Genomic DNA, 24445 nt, shown 5'->3' with positions numbered 1-24445 from the left:
CGAAAACTTTCTAAATAAACTGTATTTTTTTTCTGTATTTTCTGAAGTTTCCACAGTGAATTTGTTAGGAAGATTACTTTTTCCTAGGTAGATACATGAAATATGAGTTGAGATAATTATGAAGAAATTGATCTATAAACAGGAGGAATGTATGAGAAACCATTATTTTCAATTTCTTTTCATTCATTTATGATTGCTGTTTTAAATTAAACCCATGATTATTAAAAATTAAATGGAACAAATTACCACATCATAAAAATTACTTGTAAAAGAGCTCTAATAGTTTTACACTTTAATTAGTCAGTTTTTTAAATAACTCGTGTGAAAATTATGCTGTGAACAATTCAACAGCTCTTTCCCTAAAGGATCTGTGGAGAAGCCATTCAGGGAGTTTTTCACTTCTGTCTGAAACTGTGTGCTTTTTGAGTTCACTAATTCAATAGTTAGCATACCCTGCCCCCTCGTGGTAAAACACAAAAGTTCAAACTAGTACAAATTGAATTTGGTGTGCCTTTATCCAAAGAACACACGAATTCAAAAAGGATTCTTTTATAATTTGATTTTTTCACCAAATAGTTATCCTTCCACATGCCAAATCTATTTTGTTATTTCAAAATATTATAATTCATAAAGTTAATTCAGAACAATTCTGTCATCACATTTGAATTCTTAACAGACTAATACATTCTTGTGGAATGGAAAATTTTGGCTCTATGTTGCAGATGTAGAGAAGAAAATGAGTGACATTAAGGAAAGTCTATAAGAAAGCACTGATTTTCCCCCCTAATTTTATATTTAGACAAGTTGGAAACATAATCTCCCCTGAAATGAGCCATTTACACCAGGCTCTAATTAGAATCTTGTCAAGGCTTCAAGCTGTACTTCTCAGATCCTTGAACTCAAGAGGATCATTCTTAGGGAATGAAATATACTGGAGTTAGTCACAATATATGACCCCGACCTCCAATTTTAAAGGAATAAAATCATAACGGGTCACTAAATTAGAAGAAATCTCAAAGAAGTTGTACTAAAAACTGTTCATGATTTTCCATTTGTAATTTGAGAGTATTTCTATCTTTTATAGAAATCTTGCATGTCTGGTCTTAAACAAAACAAAACAAAACAAAACAAACAAACAAACAAAAAAACCTAAGCTTTTCCTGATAGCTATTTATTTGTCCCAGGTCTGCACCAAAGGGTACAGCATATTAGCCATTTGGTAATTATTTAGCGTATTCTTAACTGGATGCTGATCTAAAGATCTAAGTGTCTTTACTCATTGTTTCTAGCACTTAGCCTCCAGCCAAGTGGAATCTGTCAGCTCGATAATGGAAGGAACCCCATATTAAATAGATTAAGCTACAACTCAAAAGGATGTGGGGCTCAAATGATACAAAGCTCTTGCCCAATTATAGGCTGCACATTTGAGGCTAAGTCAAAGGCAACTTGCAATGGGCTTATGGCTTATACTGCCTGAGGTACAATCTGGATGGTCTGTCATTAAAATCAAAGCAAAAGCACGATTTTCCTTGCATTACATTTTTGAAATAGCCCTCCAACTTAAGAAAAAAATTTTTCTCTTGACTTTGCAGCTGTAGTTATCAAGTAGGCAATTTCCAAAAGAAGTATCATGACATTCAAGCCACGGTTTTTGATACCAAAGTTTCAAATAATTAGGAATTTTGATATGAGTAAGGTATAAAGGAATGAAGACATGGACAATTTAGCAAAGAAGCAAACATGACAATTTTCCTCTTTGCTCACCTCTGACGAAAAAGATTGAAGGGTAATACAATCTAAGAAAAAAAGAGAAGGAAAACCTGGTTTCCATTGACCATTATAAAATGATCTTTGGAAATACATTTTTTTCCCCCTCTGGCAGCTTTTCCATCTGGCATGCTGCCAGTGTTTGGATAAGATCTTTATCCTGTAGATTGCTGTGCATGATCTCTGAGGGCTGTGTCTCTACTCTGCTTTCACAAGCGAAAGTGATTTGGTAGAGTTGCTCCCTGAGGTTTAAGATAGTACGGTTTGAACTAAATATTGTTATTTTAGCACATTAAAAACAGTGAAATTTTTCCTTTGATATCATACAGCTGTGTAGCACACAGATCTAAAAATAACTAGAGATGCCAAGCAACCTAAGCAGGTAAGACCGTAAAGAAGGCAAGAAAAATCCCATAAAGGAAAAGAGAAAGTGTGGGCAAGTGATGCCTGGGTGGCACAGTCAGTTAAGCGTCGACTCTTGGTTTCTGCTCAGGTCACAATCTCAGGGTCGAGAGATCGAGGCCTGTGTCGGGCTCTGTGCTCAGGGAGGAGTCTGTTTGAGGTTTGCTCTCTCCCTCTCCCTCTCCCTCTGCTGCTCTCTCTAAATAAATAAAATCCTAAAAAAAAAAAAAAAAAAGTGAAAAAAAAAATAAAAAGCAAGGGAAAATGGTACATTGGAAGTAAATGATCATATTAGTTTCCTCTCCAAACCCTAGGAAATGTTTCTATCAAAGCTATACATCTCAGGTATTAAAGATCTCATGAATTTTTGTCTGTATGTACGTCCTCTTCCTTTCTAGCTGGTCGTGATGCAGTCCATCTGACTCTATGGTAGGGGACCATTTATTTGGGCTTCAGCTTTCTTAACATTTGCCTGATTTCCACCACTTCAGTTCCTATAGGAAATAAGTCAGGGAACTTCTCTGTCTCCACCTACTATGTTGAAAAAGGCGTAAGTTAGTTTAAAATTTGAGAGGGAAAGAAAAGAGCTATACCAAAATTGGAAAGTGTAAGTCTCTTGCTGGAAACAAGAGCCGCACAAGAGTGTTCCAGAAGAGGGACCTGCCCGGGCGCACCGTGAAGGGAAAGGGTTGAGCCCACCCGCAGCCAGCCCCGGTTGGGCACCCATCTCCCTGGGCCGGCTGCACATATGGCTGGCGAGGTGTGACCGTCTTATGCTTGGCGGATCTGCCTGTTTGTACAGGGCCTTTAGCCGGGCAGTGGGAAGCGACGGAAAAGAGGAGAAAAATAGGTTTTATCCATTGAGAGCACTTTGCCCCTTGGCAAGGCACCAGACAGCTGTTAAAAGTTTTCTCCCCCTGCTGCTTCAGGCTGTTCTCTACAGGCTGCACTTTCCTTTTAAACAAATCAGAGGATTGACTCACGCGAGGGAAGAAAGACACGGCACACAGGAAGACTAAACTGGGCTTTCATTTTTAGCAAGCTGAGAAAAATAAGCTACATATGGAAAGGAAGTCTGATTTGTATTTATATTAAAAAAAGGTGATTTCATAGGTGCCATCCTATCCCCGCGCTGATTCATCTAAGAGGCATTTTATAACACAGATGAAGAAAGATCCTGTATTTAATGTTAGAGCCAGAAAGGCCAAGGGTACAAACATACAGATACATTTGTCTCTTTTTCTATCTTTTTTTTTTTTTTGCGGTTAAAAACCCGCTTTATTCTTATATTTGAAAGTTGACTACTCTGCTATGTTTAAAAGGTAACAACAGCAACAACAAAAAAACCCCTCAAGTTTCCTCTTTATTGTTCAACGTCTAATAAAACAATGTGTCTTCTAACATTTGAAGAAATGAATTTCCTATCTGCAAATATCCATTCCAAATTTTATTTAGCAAGTGAATTTCAACCTCTGGACCTAAGCTCCCCAGCTTATACGAAGGCTGGATTCTGTCTACTCTAACTGTGTAGTAATTTAAAGAAGACAATTAAGCCAACAATTCTGGATCATTTACTTTCTAAGTTAAATAGTTTTAAGCTGAATTTAATCTTGCAAGAACTTTAACAAAACATGGCTGTAGCTCCTTCTCTATTTTAAAAGTTTCCTTTCTTTTAGAGGAATTTCTATACAACAAAAAGGAAAACAGTATTGAACACAGTAAGTGATGTGGGATTTGGACAAATTCATCTTAAAAGAGAATGTTGGTCCCATGGAAAAGCAAGCTGAAAGCCAGCTGAAAAGATGAATTGAGAAATGTTAGAGATTGGTTGTCTCTCACCTTTTCAGAGAAACACAGCCTGTATACAGTTAATGGAAAATGATAGTGATGTTTTGTCATACGCCCTGTTAAGTGTAGTCAGATTTGGGAACTGAGAGTCAGGAGGCCCAGATTGTACACCTGTCTCCGCTTCTCTCTTCGGGCATCAAAAAGCTGAAGGATAGAATTAAAGGTAGCCTTGGTAAGAGGTAGGCCATGCAGCGAACAGATGTTGGGGAGAAAATAAAACTGAACTTAATATAGTTGAGGCCTCTATGAGCTAGTGGTGCCTAAAATGAGATCTTCCTAAAGTTCCCCACAGATTTTTAATAAAGTAGGACAGCTTTTCTTAAAACAAAACAACAACAACAAAATGCTAGCCCTCTTGTGCAGGTGCCTAAATCGGAAGCTAGTGCGAGATGCTGCAAGGGAATTCTTCCGTTATTTTTCAGTCCCATTTAGTAAGACTATCACAGTCTCGCACTATACAAACCAAAAGGAAGCTCAGGATACTATTCTTTAATCAAGCTTTTCATTTTAATGCCAGTATTGTTAACGTACAGTGCTATATTAGTTTCAGGGGTACACTGCAGTGATTCAACAATTCTATAACGTAGTCAGCGTTCCCCATGGTAAGTGCGCTCTTAATTCCCATCGCCTCAGCCATCCCCCCACCCACCCTCTGGTAACCATCTGTTTATTCCCTACAGTTAAGAGTCTCTTTTTTTTCCTTTGTTCATTTGTTTGTTTGTTTCTTAAATTCCACATAGGAGTGAAATGATACAGTATGTCTTTCTCTGATTTATTCTGCTTAGCACGACATTCTGTAGCTCCAGTCTTGTTGTAAATGGAAAGATCTCATTCTTTATTACGGCTGAATAATGTGCCATTGTTTGTATGTATGTATGTATGTATGTGTGGAGATTAGATTGATAAATAGATAGATAGATGTAGATAGATATCTTCTGGATATATATCTTCTTTATTCATTCATCTGTTGATAGACACTTGGGCTGCTTCCTTAATTTGGCTATTGTAAGTAATGTTACAGTAAACATAGGAATCCCTGTATCCCATTGAATTCTCATTTTTATATTTTGGGGGGCAAATATCCAGTAGTGAGATTCCCGGATCATAGAGATCATAGGGTATTTCTAGTTTTAATTTTTTGAAGACCCTCCATACTGTTTTCCACAGTGGCTGCACCAGCATTCCCACCAGCCGTGCATGAGAGTTCCTTTCTTTCCACATCCCTTCCAGCATTTGTTGTTTCTGAGTTTTTGATTTTAGCTACTCTACCATTCTGAAGTGTGAGGTGAGAGAGGATACTGTTTTTGAATTATGTATTTTTCTTTTTTCATGCTATGTTTGAATTTGGCCTTAAAACATTTCTTTTCTACAAGAAGAAAATCTTTGCTTGCTTGGGCCAGCTTACACCACAACTCGGACCTAGTTTAGATGAATGAAGACATACAATTCTAAGAATCATCAGCTTATGAAAAAAATGTATTACAGGAGTATATCATTGTTCATGCAGGACAGTTTTGGTAGATCAGGAAAGAGAAGATAGGGTGCCTACAGAGTTTTGAAACTTGTGGATTCCACAGTGATCACAGACCTTTACCGTTGAAAACTTGGACCAAAGTAGAAGTTGGAATGTTTAAGCAATTACTCTAGTTCTAGGTGAAATGCCATTGCATGGACTCAGTCCGCTACATAGATCAAGTTACTAAATATAGAACAAGTTATTAACATTACATATTATTACCCTAAGACACACTTTCTCAGGGATTTGCTTTTTTGAAGCAAAATCACAAATCAATCACAGTCAAGTCAGTGATGCTTTGGCACATTAAAAGTAAAAATGGCCTTCTTAGCTCAGGTGGACGTGCCAGGACCCACAGCCGGTCCGTGGCAGCATATTTGGTAAAATCTCACAGCATATTCCAGTGGACCTGGAATCAAAAGAATCTTGAAACGTTTCAGTGTCTTTTACAGTGTTAGAAAGTTCAATAATTTGGTGGAAATAAATAAGGACTGTTAGACATATCCACACTCACATTCATAGTTTAGGAGATTTTATCTGATAGCAGAGAAGAGAGACAATAAGGGGGGTGGGGTGGGCAACGTTTAGCCTTTACCTTTGATTTACTCTGAGAAAAGCCCATCTGAGGAGTTCTACGCAATGGGGCTTCTTGTTTAGGTAAGACTTGAGATGTTATAGGAAGGGAGAGAGTTCATTGTTTTACATTTGGCGTTCGTAGTTGAAAAATCACTTAACATTAAAGCAATGTTAATGTTGACGTTTTGTAGTGGGTTGGTTAAATGAAATAGCTAGTTGATTGAGGGGAAAAAAGATGTTCAATATTTCTAAAGATATAAATTTCTAAAATAGAGTTGAAGAGGGGAGATGTTTATTCAGGGATTATTTGAGATTTAATAATTGTTAGTCAAGGGGCGCCTGGGTGGCTCAGTGGGTTAAAGCCTCTGCCTTTAGCTCAGGTCATGATCCCAGGGTCCTGGGATCGAGCCCTGCATCGGGCTCTCTGCTCAGCAGGGAGCCTGCTTCCTCCTCTCTCTGACTGCCTCTCTGCCTGCTTGTGATCTCTGTCTGTCAAATAAATAAATAAATAAATAATTGTTAGTCAAGTTTTTATAGAATATGAGGGCCAATAAATAGGAATAAGCAGGTTAGCCTAGGTGATTTGATATTTCATTTGACTTAAAGGCACCCATAGAATAATCAAATTATGGAATTAAAAGAGTACCTATAACAACCTCTTTTTGCTTCCTACCAAAGAATGGAAACTTAGTTGGGAAAACCATGTGTAAGTTTTGACCTTTGCAAGTAAAGCTAAAACAGTTCAGAGTAAAAGCAGTAAGTATTTAGTGGGCAATGGAATTTTGAAATGAAGTTATTGTTACAAAATTAGAGGTTTAGAAATTGTCAAAAACTGTGGCAAAATAATTTGAAGAATAGTGAAACAGACGTTTCTTAAATATTTGAACCTCAAAAACAAGTCCTTCCCACATTTTGGCTATTATCAATAGTGCTGCAATGAACATGGGAATGTTAATCTCTTTTCAAGACCTTGATTTCAATGCTTTTGGATAAATATCCAGAAATGAGATTGCCGGATCATACGCCAGTTCTATTTTTCATATTTTGAGTAACCTTCACACTGTAGGTGGAAACAGTGTAAATGTCCATCAACTGATGAACGGGTACAAAAATGTAATATATACACACAAAGGATTATGATTCAATCTCATAAAAGAAAGGAGATTCTTCAATATGTGACAATGTAGATGACCTAGGGCACATAAAGCTAAGTAAGTTAGTCCAAAAGATCTAAAAAAAAAAAAACAAAAAAAACTGCATGTTTCCACTTACATACATAGTCAGACTCCTAAAAGCAGAGGATACAATACTGGTTGCCTGGGGCGGGGGGTGTGAGGAGGAGTGGAAAGTGCGATGGCACTCGTGAACAGGTTTACAATTTCAGTTACTCAACATGAATCAGTCCCAGAGATCTGTTGCACAGAATTTACCTACAGGCCATGGTGTATTGCGCACTTAAAAACCTGTTAAAAGTGTAGCTCTCACAGGAGGTGTTCTTAAGGCAATAAAACATTTTTAAAGTACTTTCTCACCTTTTTGATAAGGGAATGGCTTACCAACTGAAACTCACTTTCAGGAAAACATTTGTTAACATTTTGCACTTTGGCAAGAATTATAAGATTCCTTATCAACAGAAAATAAAACTGCCAAGTAAATCAAATGTCAAAAATGAAATCTTCGGCCTTTAAAAATCCTCCTGATTCTGCGTTTTCGAGCAGCCTGCTACTGTTGGCCTGACCTCAGTTTGGTTTTCATTTCTGACCTGTTCTGCTCGCTGTGGATTCTTCCTTATTTTATTTCACGTGGAACTTGCTATCAAGGCCTAAAGTTCAAAAATGATTGAAAAAGCCCATCTGAGCAACATTCAGTTTGTTCAGGGATTCAGTTTGGACACCAGAGGGCAGGAGAATCCCTCGGAGTGAAGGAACGGCTCCTTGTCCTCTGTGAGTTTCCAGGCTGCTTGACATTGTAGAGTAATGATGTCGTGGTAAGGCCAGGAGTTTAGGTTTGACTTTTTGTCACAGGAAGTACAGAACCCTGTCAAAACTACAAAACTAAAGCAGCTGTGGTACATGGAGAGTCACAGTGTTTGTGGCCCTCAGTGATATTGTCCGCAGAAGGACCAGGGGAGCACAACTTTAGAAGCAACCTTGAGGAAAACATGAGTGGGGAAATGTAAGCACAAAGGAGGTTTTATAAAATAATCTATTTAAAAAATTTTAAGTTCAGTGGAAAGTGGCTTTCACTGAAGGTGTGGACTTTTCGTACAAAGCAAATGATTTAGCAATGGTTTTATTAAAGTAAGACGTGAGCCCCAGAATTACAAGAAAAGAAATGACAATCATAAGAAGGTGTCAACACTGCATTATTATCTGTGCAGAAAACAGATCAACCCTCGCGGAAACAATCTGTTTCTTTACTCACTTTGATCTCGTGGAAGGTAGAGTGGTGCGGAGGTTAACGGCATTTGATTCGGAGTTTCAGGTAGAGTTAAATTTAATCCCCGTCTTACCACTTCAGAACAAGAAAGACCCCTATGTTTAACTGAAAGTGTAAAGCAAAATAAACAACTTCTGACAGCAAGTAGAATAGTCGTTTTTGTGTCTCTAAATTCTATAAAGGGGACGTAATCTTCCTGATCAAAGTGAATGCTATTCTGCTGCTGTTTTTCTGGACTCTTTTTCTGTCTCCACTAAAAATACTGGCCCTAGTTTGGGCTATGAAAGGTTTACAGATCTTCCTACACTTACAGTTGGGGTTACGTCCCAATAAACCCATTCTAAGTTGAAAATATTGTAGGTCCCAAGTGCACTTACTACCCCTAACCTGGTCAACGTGATCGCTTAGCCTAGCCAAACTTAACCGTGCATAGAACACTTACATTATTAGTCTACAGTTGGGCTAACTCCTCTAACACAAAGCCTACTTATTATCAAGTGTTGAGTATCTCATGTAATGTATCGAATACTGTACTAAAGTGAAAAATAGAATGATTTTAAGTGCATGGATTGTCTAGTTTACAATGGTGTGACCATTATAAGTCACAATGGTGACTTACACCATTGTGTGTGTGACCGACTGGGAGCTGTGGCTTAGTGCCGTGCCTAGCCTCACCAGATTCTCGCACTACATATAACCAGACCAGGAAAAGATCAAAAGGGAAAATTCTAGGTATGGTTTCTACGGAATATGTTCGTTTCCACACGATCATAAAGTCTAAAAATCAGAAGTCAAACCTTCATCAGTTGGGAACTATCTCTAGTTACGAGGCATAATTATCAAACCTTAGTTACAGATTTGAGTGTACTTACACATTTAAAAAAGTATAGGAATTTCTTGAGAAACACTGATGTTTAGAAAGGCTAAAGAAATGATTCTGTTAAATGACACTTTCTTGGGCCTGATATTTTTCCTTTTCTTAATTTTCAAAGAGAAAAAAAGAAAGGTGAGGCATCTCTGTGGTCGTGTGGATCCAGCCTATTTCCTGGATAAAATCTGAATTCTAAGAAAATATGTACAGTGTAAACACTGTATACTTTGAGAACTAAGTAGAAAAAACTGGTGTGTTTACTGTGATGGGACGCTTCTTTTCTCATTGATGGAAAGCTCTCCTTGCTGACTTATGCATTACTCATGGTGGGGAAAAGTCGCTGATTCAGATTTCAAGGAAGTGGCTATGCTCTTAGGAGGAGAGTACTGGGACATGTGATTTGTCCTTCCTTTTTTTTTTTCTTTAAGATTTTATTTATTCATGAGAGAGAGAGAGGTAGAAGGAGGAACAGAGGGAAAGGGACAAGCAGATTCCATGTTGAGCGCAGAGCCTGATGCTCCACTCAATCTCATGACCCTGAGAGAAACCAAGAGTCCGACGCTTAACCGCTGAGCCACCAGGGCTCCCTGACACATGAGTCATCTTCAAGCCTCCTATGGCATTTCACAGCTCTTCAGACAGGAGGAGGGAAATGGTGACAGGTCCCTTGGATGCACCTCTAACCTACACTATAATTGGAAAAAATATGCAATCTGGATGCATTAGCATATGACCATTTTCATGATTAATTTCAATTTTTTAGTGTATATATATATATATACACACACACACTAATATACATATACATATATGTGTGTGTGTGTGTATGTGTGTGTGTGTGTATACACATGTAAATCGTTTTCTCAGGGGTGCCTGTGCGGCTCAGTCAATTAAGGGTCCCACTCTTGATTTTGGCTCAGGTCATGATCTCAAGGTCATGAGATCGAGCCCAGGCATGGGGCCTGCTTATGATTCTCTCACTCCTTCTCCTACTGTCCCTCCAACCCCCAAAAAACCATTTTCTGTAATAGATAGTTTCAGTCCCAAATTCTCCAATAACATCTAGATGACTGAATTTTTTTTTTTTTTTAGTGGCCTGAATGGGCATAGTATTTTCCAAAATAAACTCATGTAGAAGCAGCTCCAAATGTGATGATCTGTGATATTTAACCCCATAATCCTAATATCGTGAAATTTCCCCAACTAGAGTTCCCTCTGAATTTTAACTATCTTCCTCAAAAAGCCCCAAATATATATAAAATATAAATTGAAATTCTACATATACTCATATATAATATACTATATAATATCATTATATATATTATACTATAGAATATACTATAGTACACTATAGTTCAGTATACATATATATAGAATATACATTCAGTAAAAGGTATTCTGTTCTATCAAAGGGGGAAATAAACATATTTTAACATAAAAAAATTTTAACATAATGTCATACTACAAAGACTAAGGCCTTGGACTCTGCTGCCAGAGTATCTGGATTTAAAACTCAGGAGCGCTACTCATTAGTTCTGTGACCTTGGGCAAGTTACTGCACCTCTCTGTGTTGGACATGGCTCATCTGTACAATGGCATTAATGACAATAGCACTTGTCTCTTAGAATCATTATGAAGATTTGTAAAACCTTTAGAAGAGTACCTGTGCATCCTAACCGTAAAGAAGACGTGATATCTATCTATCTATCTCTATATATCTATAATGGAATACTACTCAGCCTTCAAAAAGAATGGAATCTTGCAATTCACAAGGATGTGGATAGAACTGGAGAGTATTATGCTAAGCGAAAAAAGTCAGTCAGAGAAAGACAAATACCATATGATTTCACTCACATGTGGAATTCAAGAAACAAATAGATGAACACAGGGGAAGGGAAGGTAAAATTTGAAAAGGTGAAAACAGAGAGGAAGACAAATTATAAGAGACTCTTGGCTATAGGAAACAAACTGAGGGTTGCTGGAGGGGCAGTGAGTGGGGAGATGGGGTAACTGGGTAATGGGCATTAAGGAGGGCACATGATATAATGAGCACTAGGTGTTATATGTAACTGATAATCACTAAATTCTACCTCTGAAACTAATAAAACAGTACATGTTAATTAAATTGAATTTAAATAAAAAATTTGTAAGTGAATCCTGAAAATCATATTATTGGCAAAAAAATCCTTTTTCCACAGAACTGTGATCGCCTTATAATCAGTCCAGAAAACATACTTGAAACGTATTCCTATTGAGGAATTACAGAAGGGAAAATAGACATGGTTGTAAAGTGTGTTTCCCAAATGTAATTAGGCTATGTAAGAGGAAGATGTAAAGAGAATTCAGAAAGTCTGGCCACCAACTGCTTCCTGTTTAAGAGCAAACATATGAAAAGACAAAATTCAGTAGAGTTGGATGGATTAAGTCAACAATTTTTTTTAATTTTATTTATTTATTTGAGAGAAAGAGTGAGAGAGAGAGGGAGAAGCAGACTCCGCTGAGCAGGGAGCCTGATGTGGGACTCCATCCTGGGAATCCAGGATCATGACCTAAGCTGAAGGCAGTTGCTTAACCAACTGGGCCACCTGGGTGCCCCAAGTCAACAATTTTTTACAGAGATTTTGACAATTACTTTAGATCTCCTGTTGGAAATACTCATATGAAACATATGTGGGAAAAAAGGGCATTTATCCCTTTTTATTAGGTCAATTAGCTCATCCTAAAATATTTAAATAACTGTTTTAATCACATCAGTGAAAACAAAACAAAACAAAAACCTTCCATTTACAATGCAAATACAGATTTTACACTGCAAAGTGATTTTTTTTTACAGATGCCACATAATAAAGAAATAAATGAACCGTTGTAATTGATGTAGTCTTTGAAAAGTAGAAATGAAGGCCTGAAGACTCTAGTTACATATAGAGCTGTATGTGGGAAATAAATATTTATTTGGCATTTTCATTTAACCTGGAATATTTGTCATCCTCTATATTCAAGATAAATCATCTTGACTCTGTAGACTTACTGCAAACAAGCACTATATTTTCAGCATTGCCTGCTCCTTATGATACAACCCACTATTTCCTGTAGAAGTTAAAGCTCTTACTCAAAAGAAAAAAAAAATTGTCAAGTTCCAGGGAAGGATGGAAACGCTAATACATCACTGTGAATAAATAATAGGTATTTTTTAAACCCACAGTACATGTTGCTGTGGTGAATAGCATAGTTTATTATAATAGAATTAGGAAGAGGATATGGGCTCCAGAAAAGAATTTGATTATGAAATTGGATACATACTGTGCCAGGTCGGGGGTAAGGAATTCTTCCATCATACTGCACCCAACGGTGGTCTGCACTTTCCTTATGAGCATAGGGACCATTGAAAACTGCTCTGATGTCAGCCATGCTGTACACACAAACAGCTGAGCCTTTGAAGATGGAGCTGAAAAAAAGCAACATGATCCAATCACTCCCTGCACGTCCGTCACTGTACATTTATTTATTGAGCACATATTATAACCAGGTGTGTGGACAAACTTGGGAAGCTCATTCCTTCTGAGAGATGCTGCAGACAGAATGTGTGGACGTCTTTAAGGAGCTTACAACCAAGTAATCCTGAAAAAATGTGCTAGCAGTTACATTACAGATACCTATAGTAACAAGCAAAGCAAACACACAGATGGGCCCCCAGTAGAGGGCTGTCTGGTTATGTTTTCAGAGAGAAGGGGCCATCTACATTGACACTTGATGGATACATGAGGATTCACTAGAAAAATGAGAACAGAGGAAAATATGCAGAAAAGAGTATCAAATGTATGTACATGCTTTTGAGATTTATTTGGAGTTCTTGCGGCATTTAATGCCTTCTAAAGAACTTATGAAATAAAAAAGTTATATTACCTATTTTTTTTATAGAGGAACAATTTAGGTATAAAATTAATTACCTCATTTCTGTTTTCTTCAAGCAAGTGAATGTCCATAAATATTGGCCATTTATAATTTCCTAATTTCTATTAATTTGAAAAAATGTTGAAATTCTTTTGTGCTTCTCCCCGAATTTTTGAATTTCTTCTTGAATTTATGTATGTAACTTATGGATTACTTAAAATTAATCTTAATTACATAGGATGGGAGGAAACATAATCCAGAAGCAGAAAAGCTCCATTGGAATTTCACAAGTTTTAGTAAATTAGTGGTGAAAACTGTTAACACTGCCCTCAGATGTTTATTTTCTTTTTAATTTCTGGAAAATAAAAGACATCTTCTCTGCATCTAAAATTTTCAGTGATTTCTGTTCATTAAAATGAGATCACCCTTTATGATCTAAGAGACCTAAAATCTCAGCACTACACAAGCAAGCCAAGGATTCTCTAGCATGGGAAACTCAATCATTAATATTCTTGGAATGAGGGGCGCCTGGGTAGCTCAGTCAGCTAAGCGTCTGCCTTAGGCTCAAGTCATGGTCCCGGAGTCCCGGAGTCCAGGGATCGAGCCCAGCATCCGGCTCCCTGCTCAGCAGGGAGTCTGCTTCTCACCCTGCTCTTGTGCTCTCTCTCACTTTCTCTCTCTCTCTAATAAGTAAATAAAATCTTAAAAATATATATATAATCTTGGAATGACATTAATGGGAAGCATTGGGAGCTGAGGGCAAACAGGCAGCTGGGAGAAAACTCTGCTAAGAAGGGCAGTGATGCCCCCATAAAAATCACATCCTCTGCGTAGGATATTTTAAAGGAATGATACATCATGCTTTATGGTGTTTCTATTGTCACAGATTAATTACATCTTCTCATAGGACAAAGGGTGGGACACTGCATCCCAATATTACCTCAGTCCTTGGGGTGGCATTAAAAATAGAATAATAAAGTACACCAAGAACAAAGGGTTGACTTGTAACTTCACACTCTGGGTGGGCAGAAAACTTGGTAAGAGAAAAAACATAACTATCTTGGGGCTATATTTCCCTGGCACATGTCTATGCCTTGTGTTGGAACACACAGTGACTTCAAAGACAGTTCTGGGAATGGAAAGATGCCAAGAGAACTAACGCTGACATACTTGAGTAACTACAAGCACTTGCTTTTCCTGCCTCTTTTTAGTTCAGATATGAATTTGCAGAAAAATGGAGTCCAAAGAGCAGAATTCTTTGGGTATCTTCTTTATTTTCATTTTAAAATTTCACAAAGCATTTCGTTTTCTGATGTCATCTGAACCAACTCTCCTGGCATAAGGTGTAAGGTGAACTGAATGAAGGTAATCCCACAGAAGAGAAATTAGACTTTGCCTGCAGACTATTTTAATAATTTATTTGAAAGGAGGCAGTAAGACTATTTCCCTAATACCAATACCAATACTGCCAATTCTTCCAATACTAATGTCAATATAAACAACAGTGATAGCAGAGCTGTGGGAAAAGTAAAAAAGGAGTTCAAAGAAGGTGTTGCAGGGAGTAATGTGTAGCAGGAAGAAGCCTGTCCCATGTTCTAATGTAAGTTACTGAATTAAATGAAATTAATATTAGGTAAAATTATGTAAGGTCCATATATTCTTTGAGAAAGCTTCAGAGATGCTAGGACAACTTTTAAGGAAGTCACAGAGTCTCAGTGACAAGTGCAGGACAGTATTACATGGAAAGAAGACAAAAACACAGGAAAATTAAGAAAACACCTTTGGTTCTAGTCCCGTTTTTAATACCGGTTGGCCCATCTTCCTGGCGCAAGTCATACAAACTTCCTTTTGCCCAAGTTAGTAGAGCAAAGAGTGTCGCATCTCATGACTGAGGCATGTATTTCTGTAATACTACTTCTATGTCATGCAGCTTAACCTATTTGTTATGGTGAGTATATGCAGGCACCTTTGCATCCTGTAACTTTAGTCTGGGAATTTAACTCGCAGATGTACTTGCTTACTTGCTCATATAGGGAAAGAGCCGTATGTACAAGTTTAGTCCCTGATGTGTTATGCGTACGGCCAAGCCCTGACACAATAGAGATGTCTATGTACAGGAAATTAGCTAAATGAATTGTGGCAATGGATACGGAAGTACTCTGCTGGTATAAAAAGAACAAAGAGACATTTTATGTTTTGATATTGAAAGAGTTCTAGGAAACACTATGTGAAAGAATAAAATGAAAAATGGGTATTTTTTTTCCACATAAAAGGAAGGGACCGGAAAATACAACTGTATTTCCTTACATATGCCTTACAATTCTATAGAAGAATTCCAAGTGTTGTTTTTGTTTTGTTTTGTTTTTAAAGATTGTATTTATTTATTTGACAGACGGAGACAGCCAGAGAGGGAACAAAAGCAGGGGGAGTGAGAGAAGGAGAAGCAGGCTCCTGATGAGCAGGAAGCCTGATGTGGGGCTGGATCCCAGGACTCCAGGATCATGACCTGAGTAGAAGGCAGACAATGAATGACCCACCCAGGCGCCCCTTGTTTTGCTTTTAACTTACCTGGTTGTGGTAAAGACTCCATAGACCACAGGATTTCTTTCATCTCTTGTGGGGAGTAAGTAAATATCCTCTATTAATGGAAGAAAAAATAACAATTCATTATATTTTTATATTTTAGTATTACGTATTTGCCTTTTCTTTAAGAATACAGTACTTCTGAGACTCTAACAGGTATAAAATTCAGATAACAGTGAAAGTCGTTACATTATGACATAAGAAATTAGAGGTTAAAGACCAGTTTTCTCACTAGCTATGTGGCACTGAACTGGATATCAAGCCTCTTAGGTGTCTATTTCAATCACCTATAAATGGGATGATTCGCTGATAATCTCCATGACTATTCCCAGTCAGAAGTATGTGACTTCTGACAGAAGAGTAACTAAAAACATAGGGTGTTTTTACCCTCCGATGTAAAAAAAAGTCTTGTCCTGTAATTGTGTCAACTTATTAATAATTCAATTATCTATTTGCTAGAAATATTAAAATCGCTTCACAAGTTAATTACCTGCAAAATACTTGCTCAGTATTTTGTAAATAGTTAAGCAGTATTGATACCAAAGTATGTGTAAACAACCTCCATTAAAAGTTTTTTAAGATGTGAGCATGCTTATGTATCACATGAGGAATCAGCCATGAAGAGTGAATATATACTTTAAATACCGTATGGCAAAAATCATTCAATGATAACATCATTTTTACACAGCAAGGCAAAAACAAGTTCAAAAGATAAGATTTGATGATGTTACCTTTATATATAGCTGAAAAAATTCCTTCTAGAACTAGCTTTGAGAGGGGTAAAGAGGGGAAATTCAAGAGAATGACCCATTGAACACTTCTGAGTATTCTTTTTTTTTAAGTCGGAGGGAGTGAGTTCACCCAGTCTCCCGGGCTCTCCAGCAGAGGGCATCCTCAGAATAAAGAACCCAAGTTCTCGCTGCCTACAGACTGCCGCGCCTTCCAAAGTAAAAGGCCACATGGAAAATGAATGGATTCTGGTGAACCTTTGCTGGTAGCTCTTTGTCTCTTGCTGCTGCTTTGTTTCCTCCTAACTACGAGGATGCTTACAAAGAGGGGAATTGCTTCATTACAACGTGCTCTGAAACCTAGAGCACCTCCATGTTCTTTGTGTGTGTGAATTTAGTAATAACACTCTTACAAGCTGTCCTGGGCTCCATGGGGGGCTAAAATAAAAGAAATGCTGAATTTATTAGGCAGCAATTCATTTTTAAGAAAAAAATAAAAAGGAGCATGTGACTCACGAAGCTCATCAAAATGAGTGTCTGCCCCATCATTTCCAGGAATAGAGCAAACCAATCTGGCTTTAAGAAAAGTTGTCCATTTGTTTATCAGGCTGCGTTGTCCTCCTACATCATTCTGGGCGGGGGAAAAAAAGGAAAATAGTAAAGATACAGATTTAACATCATTGTTTACAAAGACAGGGAGTCTACATGTTTAACGCCTTGAACTTTCAAATAAGGGAAAAGGCAGTTTTGTCCTTTCATACTCATGCTTTTGTCATGGGTGAATGACTACAACAGGGCTCTCCTGAATGAGATGCTGGCAGGGCGACCCAGGACATGACTGGGTCCTGGAATCAAATCTCACCTCTACCACTTTGTGCTCCATGGCCTACAAAAGGCTACTTAACTCTCCAAGTTTCTGTTTCCTTACTGAAAAAAAATATGAATAGTGTCTTGAAATTGATTATTTTGATGATTAAAGGGAAAAATTTGTATACCATGCTTAGGATAGGGGTAGAAAACTTACGTTCAATAAATCCTAGCAATGACTTGTGTATTATATACATGATAAAGATCGTGATGTACAGCCTTTAGAAATATGCTATAGACTTAAAAAAAGTCTTTTTCCAAAATTAGTGCCCTATTAATTAAGCAATAAGGCAACATAAACATACACATAAAACCAATCTTGTTTTAAAGGCTAATTGATGTCTTTTCAGACTTTCTTTCACTGTGAAATATTTCATTAAATTGTTCTTTAGACAATTACCAAGCCCATGCGTTTAAATCAATTCAGTAAAACAAATTCAATAACTCACCATAAAAAGATCTGTTTCTTATTTTTAATTTAATAGTTTCCCATGAACACTAAATTCATACAATTTGTTATCTGACCAGACTAGATCTGCTATGTTTTCAATAAGTAAGATGAGACTGTTTCATGGCACAAATACTGTAAGTACTTAAATCAAACTTTCAAAAATTACTTCTGGAGTCACTATTTCCATTAATGTACTTACATCTAAATGTAAAATATATTAAAAAAATTTATCCTTCATGCAATTTATGTTTTATAAAATTAATAAAAGTTCACTATGAAATACTAACTCTGAATATTTCAGAACTGTATTCCCTGTGCTTCTTGTATCTCTGAAAATTATATGAAATTAGAGAAAAGTATCTAAATAGCTCCTCCAAAGAGGAGAATTCAAAGTTGGAGAAACAGTTGCTATTCTTCAAGAAAGGGAGAGGAAGAAAGGGAAGGGGAGGGAAGACAGAGATCCCTTTGCATATTAACTTGGGTGATATGGAAACCCAAATTCCAGATGATATAATCTTAGTAACAAAGCAAATCTCAGAAGGCTATAGATTTGTAGGAGCACTCAGAACACAGTGAGGTCCTGAGACCATAGGCTGGAGCTCTCTTTATAGCCTTAGCACCTAACACCCTGGGTGCACCAGGGCACCTAGAGTGAGTGAATCCCATTTTACTTTGTTTTGTTTAAATATTTATTTATGTATTTGAGAGACAGAGAGAGAGTGCACTGAGGAGAGGGACAGAGGAAGACGGCGGGAAAGAGTCTCAAGCAGACTCCCCTCTGAGCGCGGACTCAGACCCAGGGTTCCATGCCACCACCCTGACATCACGACCTGAGCCCAAATCAAGTTGGACACTCCCACTGAGCCACGCAGGCACCTGTGAATCCCATGTTACATCCTCCTCTGCTAAATAGCAGAATACTTTTCACCAACAGCTCTGTGGACATAAGTAATAATTTTTATGTTCTTTATTTGTTCTTTAGGTTTATAACAATGTAAAAAGAAAAAAAACAAATTTAAAGACATTCAAATTCAATAAAATATTTCCTATAGGAACTAAGATTTGCACTTAAACAAAATACTGTGCCTCACAGTTTGCGCTGTGTCTCGCTGTTTTAAATTTTAAATGATCCAAATCAGTGTGCACTTCATCTTGGAACACATGTCTCCTCGAGTTCATGTGGACTGGCAGATACAGAAGAGAACCTCCATGGTTAAGTACAGCGATTGTTTGGAAATTGGACCAAAAAAAGACCTTTCTGGCAATAGTATTTTGACACTGATACTATTCAGAATTTCTGACATGTGGCGATAAAGCAAAGCAAAAGAACATTTAGTTGATTTTCTCATAATTTTTCATTCTTCTCAGAAAATGCACTCCCTATTCCTTTCATCCAACACCTACTGTGCATATGTCACTAATACCCTGCTTATCAGGTGTTTAATAAGTACATGTTCGATGATTAGTGAGTAACTAAAAATACAAGATAAAATTGATAAATGTCCTTTGAAAGTATAGATAAATACCAAAGGAGTTAAGTCTCCTCTGAAATGTCTTTGTAGTGGAAAAAAGGAGAACAGGCATTGCTGTGGAGTTAGACTCAATATTGTTCTTAAAGTGAGAGTTGAGTTCAGACATGCAGAGGTTGGACTCTTCAGGAAATATTCTAGGTGCTAGAAACTAGGGGGAAAGGGCAACAGATGGAACACTTTATAACATGTACAGAGAACCAGGACAAATTTCGTTTAGATGAAGACTGGGATAAATGAAAATAGTGGAGGAAAATGTTATAAAAGAAAATTCGAGACAATCCAGGAAGGCTTTCATACCAGATCAGAGCATATTTATGTCATTTAGTAATATGCTATTTCGTATAAAGTATTACTACAAATAAATGAAAGAAAATGAATACATGATCTATTTCATATAATAACCTTCTAGAAACCAATGTGTCTATACTTGCTGTTGAATTTATGTTTTGTATACGGTGCTTCTATTGTTGTAGTATCATTGCTCAATAATAAAAATAATCAATATTTAAGCTAGCTATTGGATGATTAACGATTGCTGCAGCTGTGAAGACAGATTTATCTAGATATGACCTTTATTTTTACTGCTAACATATTCAGATCATTTAATAAATATAAATCCAGATGTTAATATGAATAGGCAAAAACACGGATGCTTCCTTCTATTAATGATGAATTCTGTTTTAATGTTTAGTAGGATTCCAGTGAGAAAATATGTTATCTGGAATCACTCAGAAAGAAAGAGATTTCTAAATAAACTTAAAAATAAAAAGTAAGATATCTTCTCATCTTTCTCATGAACCTTGATTTATATCTTTTTACATTCATAAGTGTTCTGTCTTTTCTATTTTTATGTTAGCAAAGCCCTACCCATACTAAGCCAAGCTCTCGTTAAAATCTTTCAATTTTAATGCACTTACAAATTTATAATAGTTAAACATTTTCATTGCCTTTATTTGCACATTTCGAGTTAGCAATAAATACTAAAAATAGTGTTGATTCAATATACATGAGGAAATATATCCACTGTCATGAATTTAATGCCAGGGACTATGTTTGGTTTACTGCTTTACCCCTAGCAGAGTCGTTGCTCAAATTATTTTGTTAATTGAATAAACAGATATATCAAATATTTGCTCCACAACATTCCTCTATCAGGTATCTACATCACTACTTCCATAAAAATTAGCAATCACATCCACTTATAAACATTTTATGAGATAAAAGCAACAATAAATGTCCCTTTTCAAAGTGTCCCCCTTTTCCATTTGCAGTGATCATCCATATTCAAGACAAACCATGAAACAGTTCTAACTATTCTACGAGGCTCAAATTTGTTGGACAGGAAAGGGACTTACACTGTAGCCTGTATGTGTGTATGTGTGTGTGTGTGTGTGTGTGTGTGTGTTTGTATAAAATATTATATTATAAATATAAATATAAATACAAGTAATATATAAAGATATATAAATAATATATATTTTATATATATTTATATATTAAATTAAATTATATATAAATTATATAAAAATTAAAATATATATTTTATATAATATGTATATTATATATATAAATAATATAAAAAGTAAATAAATAAATAAATATATATATATATATATATTTAACCCGACAAATGGAAATTGCAATTCTCTGAACAAAAAGAATCTTTAAATGTTCTTGCCAATCGTCGAGCACCCTTTCCTGGCCCCTCAAGGAATAAAATGATAAAAAAAACAAGCAAAATAAAAAAAAAAAATCCAGGTCAAAGATGAAAGCCACCTGCTCTCAGCAGGTAAAGAAGTATAATTTCTAGGATAATAGTTCTCAGGGATGGATTATAAGCATTTAATGACTGGATAGTAACTCTTAGAGACATCCAGAAGCATGACCTGGAATGGCAAAGTTCAATTCTCAAGGAGTTGTATTTCTCCTGTAGGGAAGGAAGTGTCAGTTGACTGACTTGACCACCTCTCAGTCCCTGGATTTGTTTGCAAATCCACAAAATCCCCCCTGAGAACTTTAAGCCCTGAGGAGGGCTGAAAGGGAGGTAACCACTTTTGTACTAAATTGTCACCTCCTTGCTTATTTTTGTGAAGTTCTAAAGAACACAACTATCTCACTAACACAATAGATTTATTATTGAGATGTCAGAATCAGCAGCTTTTAGTCACCGTCTCTTCTGTGCCTCCACTCTATCACAGCTTCTTTGTGGTCAGATTGCCAAAAGCCTTGACATTCTCTACACAAAGATGCAGATGAAAGTAACAAAGAAATTAAATGTAAACAAGTGAGACCACATGGGTTCCATGTGGGGGGTGAACACACAGGGGGACTGTTTTCTTATTCTCTATGGCTTTTTATATGTTTGTGAGAGTTCTTAATTTTAAAAACAGAAAACACAGAAGATGAAACAAAGCACAATTTAGAATCCTTCAGCAGCTTGAAAATAAAATCTCTGGGCCAGGTGCTCTAGTGATGGCTGCATATTACGAAATACTATGATTTCCACTCATAGGCTACTGATGGGTAGATCAGTCAGAAGGCAGGTTAATGGTGATTCCATTTTGCTTCTACTGTCCCAGCAGATTCAAGTGCTTATAAATCTTACATAGACATGTGGAGTAGCTACAAACTGTCACACGTGAACTTTTATTGAGTATGTCTTTTGACCTTTGGGTCACTATGCTGGGTTCATCTGCTAAACACAATTTTATCTGTATACATCATCCTCTTTGCGGATCTCTTAGCACTTTATAAATATGATCCTTTTCACCTATGTCTTGGGAAACAGAAGCTCTTGGAAAATACAAGAATTGACTTTTAGCTTCTATGCTCTTAACGCCTGAAGACTTTATAAATCAACGAAATCACAAGACATCTGTGAACATGTTGTATTCCATTGAAATATAGAATAGCGTTCAGAAATTTGTAACCATATTTATGAGTTTAAGTTGAAAGACACCAGGCTTTTCCAGTCAAAAAACACTGAAGGATGGCACATCTTCAGCACTTAGAAAAAAGAAAAAGAAAAAGAGAAAAGGTTTGATGCAGGAGTCAGACTTGTTCATAAATTCTTCTTTGCTTAAAATTAGTTCTTTTGCTTAATGCTCTTCTGCATCCTCGTGCGGGCAAGAGAATGGAATTCCCCCAAACACTTTGAAAACTATCATCTGTGTAGCTTTTATGCACACTTTTCCCCAATTCTAGCTTTTAATGACATTTAGTCCCAGAGATTTTGGTTTGAATTAATACTACCTGTTTCTTTTGAAGTGTAATCTAAATACTACAATATTGTAAATCAATAAACGTATTTTTTTCGATAACTGAAACTGCCCCACTGAGATAAACACATAGATTTCCCATGGACCCTTTTTACGCATTTGGTATAAGATTAGGGCAATTTAATACTTTGGTGTTTGCAATGTAATGCCTCTTGTATTTTTCAATACAGCATTCATATTCTTTATCTGATCTGTCATTTATGATAACAGCCATCCCTTGTGAGTTTTAAACAGTCTCGTGTTGAGATATGCCTCTGAATCGCCTGAAGACCCATTCCACCAGGAAATACTGGGGCTAAGACCCCAGCAACTGACCTTTCAGAGCAACTGTCCAGTGTACTCCCTGGGCTGCCTCAAGCTTCACACACTTATTTCCAGGGGCGGAGTTTAGAACCTTTGTAAACTTAATACACATGGTCTGTATGGGGCCGGGTACGTAAATAAAAATGATAAGGATAATCCAGACACAGAATGGCCTATTTAGAAGCTGGAAACTATAATCATGATGTGACAGAAACAAAAAATAAAATCTGGAATAAGAGGTTCCAAGAGCCTCATTAGGAAAGCATGTCATATACACTAAAATATGGTATTATACTGAGAGCAGAGCTTAAATGAGGACATTTTTAATACATTAAATGAACTAATGGAAGACAGTGAATTACAAGGACTGAATCAAATGAGACAACTATGTCGTTGTGCTTTCCTTTTTAGCCCGGATCTTCCTTTGCAATGTGTGGTAACCACGTTTCATCTAACTGTTTCATTGAGATGGGGGAAAAAAAAGTAATAGGGTTATGACCACTAAGAAATAAAAGCAAAATAGGAAAGTAAGGAGTCTTCTATTTCATCTACAAATAATCTTGAAATCCCTTAATGGTAAAAGAAACAAAGCTATGCAAACTCAAACATCTCAGACAAAGGGGGGAGGAGAAGAACAAAATAAACAAAAAACTTGTGTGGCAGGTATTAAGCACAGTGATTTTTAAGGGATCTATTCTGAAGAGGCTTTCAAGACAATATATATATATATATATATATATATATTTTTTTTTTTTTTTTTTTTTCCTAAAAGGGACCCTCATGTTTAGAGATGACTCTTTTTGATTTGCTATTGGAGAATCAAAATGGAGAACATGTTTTTCTAACTACTGCAAGAACTTGTAAAGATTATTAGAAATGCAGAACTAGGTAATAGTCTCTACTAAAAAGTTCAGTTTCTAAGATCTGACAGGTTAAAATTAAGTAAATGTAATCATGATAAGCATTTTTTTTGTTTCTTTTTTTTTTTTTTTTCAGGTAGGATCAGAGCTCAGTAAATTAAAAAAAAAAAAAAAAAGCTACAGCCAACAGTGTAAATCCTGGCCTAGGAATTTCTGACAGGAAAACAGATGGAAGTGAAGCAAAAGCACATCTGTAACTTGTGGCTCTAAATCTCTCATTTAGGTTGTAAGTGACACGTTGAAAAGTAAGCAAAAAACCCCCACAACTCGGCAGAGATCAATAAATACGGAAAGTGACATCGGCCTAAAAACACAAATTTTCAAAGGCAGTAATTGTCCAAAAAGGACCATATATCAAGGTAGACAATGCAAGTGGAATCAAGGCAAAAGGCTATTAATGAGACCCCCAGGCAAGTTATGTGAAAGGACCATCCAAACTGAATTCCTGGCATGGACCAAAGGAAATACTGCAA

At 36.6% G+C, this 24445-nt stretch overlaps 1 protein-coding gene across 4 annotated transcripts in view; it reads right to left on the bottom strand.

Annotated features, from left to right (window-relative positions):
* SEMA3D (semaphorin 3D) overlaps window positions 1–24445 on the bottom strand; it is a 201910-nt gene that overhangs the window by 30766 nt on the left and 146699 nt on the right. For all 4 annotated transcript variants that reach the window (XM_032304901.1, XM_032304902.1, XM_032304903.1 and 1 more), the window contains 3 exons: window positions 17138–17252; window positions 15879–15948; window positions 12720–12864 (listed from right to left, as the gene is read on the bottom strand). In XM_032304901.1, coding sequence (XP_032160792.1) covers window positions 12720–12864; window positions 15879–15948; window positions 17138–17252 — 330 coding nt within the window. The remainder of the gene's footprint in view (window positions 1–12719; window positions 12865–15878; window positions 15949–17137; window positions 17253–24445) is intronic.

The sequence above is a fragment of the Mustela erminea genome, chromosome 11 (assembly GCF_009829155.1).
Source record: "Mustela erminea isolate mMusErm1 chromosome 11, mMusErm1.Pri, whole genome shotgun sequence".
Classification (NCBI taxonomy): domain Eukaryota; kingdom Metazoa; phylum Chordata; class Mammalia; order Carnivora; family Mustelidae; genus Mustela; species Mustela erminea.
The sequence above is the reverse complement of the archived record's forward strand: the minus strand, read 5'-3'. Positions and strand labels throughout refer to the sequence as shown.